Source organism: Chinchilla lanigera, unplaced genomic scaffold (assembly GCF_000276665.1).
Source record: "Chinchilla lanigera isolate Chin_1 unplaced genomic scaffold, ChiLan1.0 scaffold00085, whole genome shotgun sequence".
NCBI lineage: Eukaryota > Metazoa > Chordata > Mammalia > Rodentia > Chinchillidae > Chinchilla > Chinchilla lanigera.
This window is the reverse complement of record NW_004955486.1, coordinates 3,380,607-3,382,794: the sequence shown is the minus strand read 5'-3', so window position 1 is coordinate 3,382,794 and position 2,188 is coordinate 3,380,607. Positions and strand designations below refer to the sequence as shown.

General features: G+C 52.1%; 1 protein-coding gene across 1 annotated transcript in view; it reads left to right on the top strand.

The window, feature by feature from the left end:
• Kif1b (kinesin family member 1B) overlaps positions 1 to 2,188 on the top strand; it is a gene marked incomplete in the record, with an annotated part of 137,055 nt that overhangs the window by 121,051 nt on the left and 13,816 nt on the right. Inside the window, 2 exon segments of the mRNA XM_013504249.1 lie at positions 187 to 301; positions 1,141 to 1,274. Coding sequence (XP_013359703.1) covers positions 187 to 301; positions 1,141 to 1,274 — 249 coding nt within the window.

The window sequence follows — 2,188 nt, the reverse complement described above, 5'->3', positions numbered from 1 at the left end:
GCCGCTGCCGGCCGTGCGGGCCCTTCCCGGCTTGGTGTCCCTCTGCGCACTCACCCCCGCATGTCCCTGGGCGCGTCCGAGAGAGCAAGCCGCGCGCAGCTGAGCTCCTCGCTCCTCCTGCGCCCGGCTGGGCCCTCTGCGCCGGCGGCCGCGGCCCCTGGTCACTCGCCCTCTCTCCCCTCGCAGGATCTTCTACCGCTTCGAAGCCGTGTGGGACAGCTCCCTGCACAACTCCCTTCTCCTGAACCGCGTGACGCCCTGCGGGGAGAAGATCTACATGACCCTGTCCGCCTACCTGGAGGTGAGCACAGAGCGAGGCCACGGCCCTCGTTTCTCTTTTTTTTTTTTTTTTTTGTACCGGGAATCGAATTCGGGACCTTACCCTTGCCAGGCAGGCGCTTGTGCCGCTGAGCTGTATCCCCAGCCCTCTCCTTGTTCCTTCCTCCACGTCCCACAGTTATTTCTTTTATTAAACTTTGCTGACAGTCAGGACTGTAGGTTCTGGTTCTGGCCTCTGTTTAATCAGTAGATGACTACTTTTACAGTGGTGTAGGCTTTAGTAGCCCAGCCACCACTCTTTAAGAAAGCATGACTTCAAGAAGATGCTGCAAGGTGGTTCACACCTGCAGTCCCAGTGCGCTAGAGGCTGAGGCAGGAGAAAGGCAAGTTTGAGGCCAGCTTGGGCAGCTTAGTGAGACCCTTTCTCAAAATAAAAAGTATATACCTCAGTGCAAAGGTCCTGGGTTCAATGCCTAACACCAGAATAAAAGAGAAGTTCACTTCCTGTTTTCATGGTGTGACAGAGCCTAATGGTAGTTGAGCAGTCCAGATCCCAGAACCATGTGCAATCCCTGTGCTGCCCTCTGCTGCCTGTGTGTCCTTGGACATGCTCTCCGTGCCTCCTGTCCTCGTGTACTAGAGAAAGAATACTGAGGACACTAACTTCAGAGGAGAGTAAATGCATTTACCGGGCATAGCGCCTGGCCTTGCCCTCTCTACCTGCTGGGTTGCTGCTGAGATGACTGAGGGAGCCGCCAGTCCGGGAGCAGCTCCCCCGCCCCACATCCAGGACCAGCTCTCCATGTCGGCTGCTCAGGGAACCCTGCCGCTCTCGCTCAGACCCACTCCGTCTGCTTTCAGCTGGACCACTGCATCCAGCCCGCGGTCATCACCAAGGACGTGTGCATGGTCTTCTATTCCCGAGACGCCAAGATCTCGCCACCACGCTCTCTGCGCAGCCTCTTTGGCAGTGGCTACTCGAAGTCCCCAGACTCGTAAGTTCTGAGAGAAGTTTCCTTCCGGTAACAGAGTCCGGCTTGGTGTTCACAGCTCCTGTACAGCTCATGGATACCTGGAGCGCAGGGACCAGCAGGCTGGCACTTAATAAAATGTTGATGGATGGATGAGTTAAGGAAGGAAGGAAAAGTATTACATTGTGAACACTTCTAAAACACTTTTGCAGGGACTTAAGGTATATGAAATAAGCTGGGTGTGGTGGTACACACCTATAATCCTAACACAGTGGGAGGCTGAGGCAGGAGGGGTACAAGTTTAAGCCCAACCTGGGCAACTTGGCAACTTAGCAACTTAGTGAGACCTTGCTGGGCGTGCTGGCGCACGCCTGTAATTCCAGCACTTGGGAGGCTGAGGCAGGAGGATCATTGCAAGTTTGAGACCCGCCTGGCCTACAAAGTGAGCTCAAGGCCAGCCTGAACTGCATAGCGAGACCCTCTCTCAAAAAGTCAGAAAAAAAGAAACTTAGTGAGACCTTGCCTCAAAATTTAAAAATTAAGAGAAGAACTGGGGATATAGCTCACTGTGAAGACCCTGCTTCAGGGCCCAGTACCAAAATAAAACAAAACAAAAACGTGTACAAAAATAGGTCAAGAATAATAGAGGGAATACCTTTACATCACCAGCCAGCGTAAAGAAAAGAATAAGTGAGATTATTATTACAATACAGTAAAAGACTCAGCACCCCGTCCCACCTGTAGCCCCCAGAATTGTTTATCACTTCATTCCAGTCGGACTTTTGTCCCTTGTCTATTCTTTCCTATGGGAAGAAGAGCCAAATTTTTAGTTTTCATGTCTGTGTTGTAGCTTTTATCATCCTGTTATTCATCATGTGGACATAGCAATGGTCAGAGGATGAATGAAGAGAGTGAGCTCGTGTCTGGAGAGACCTACC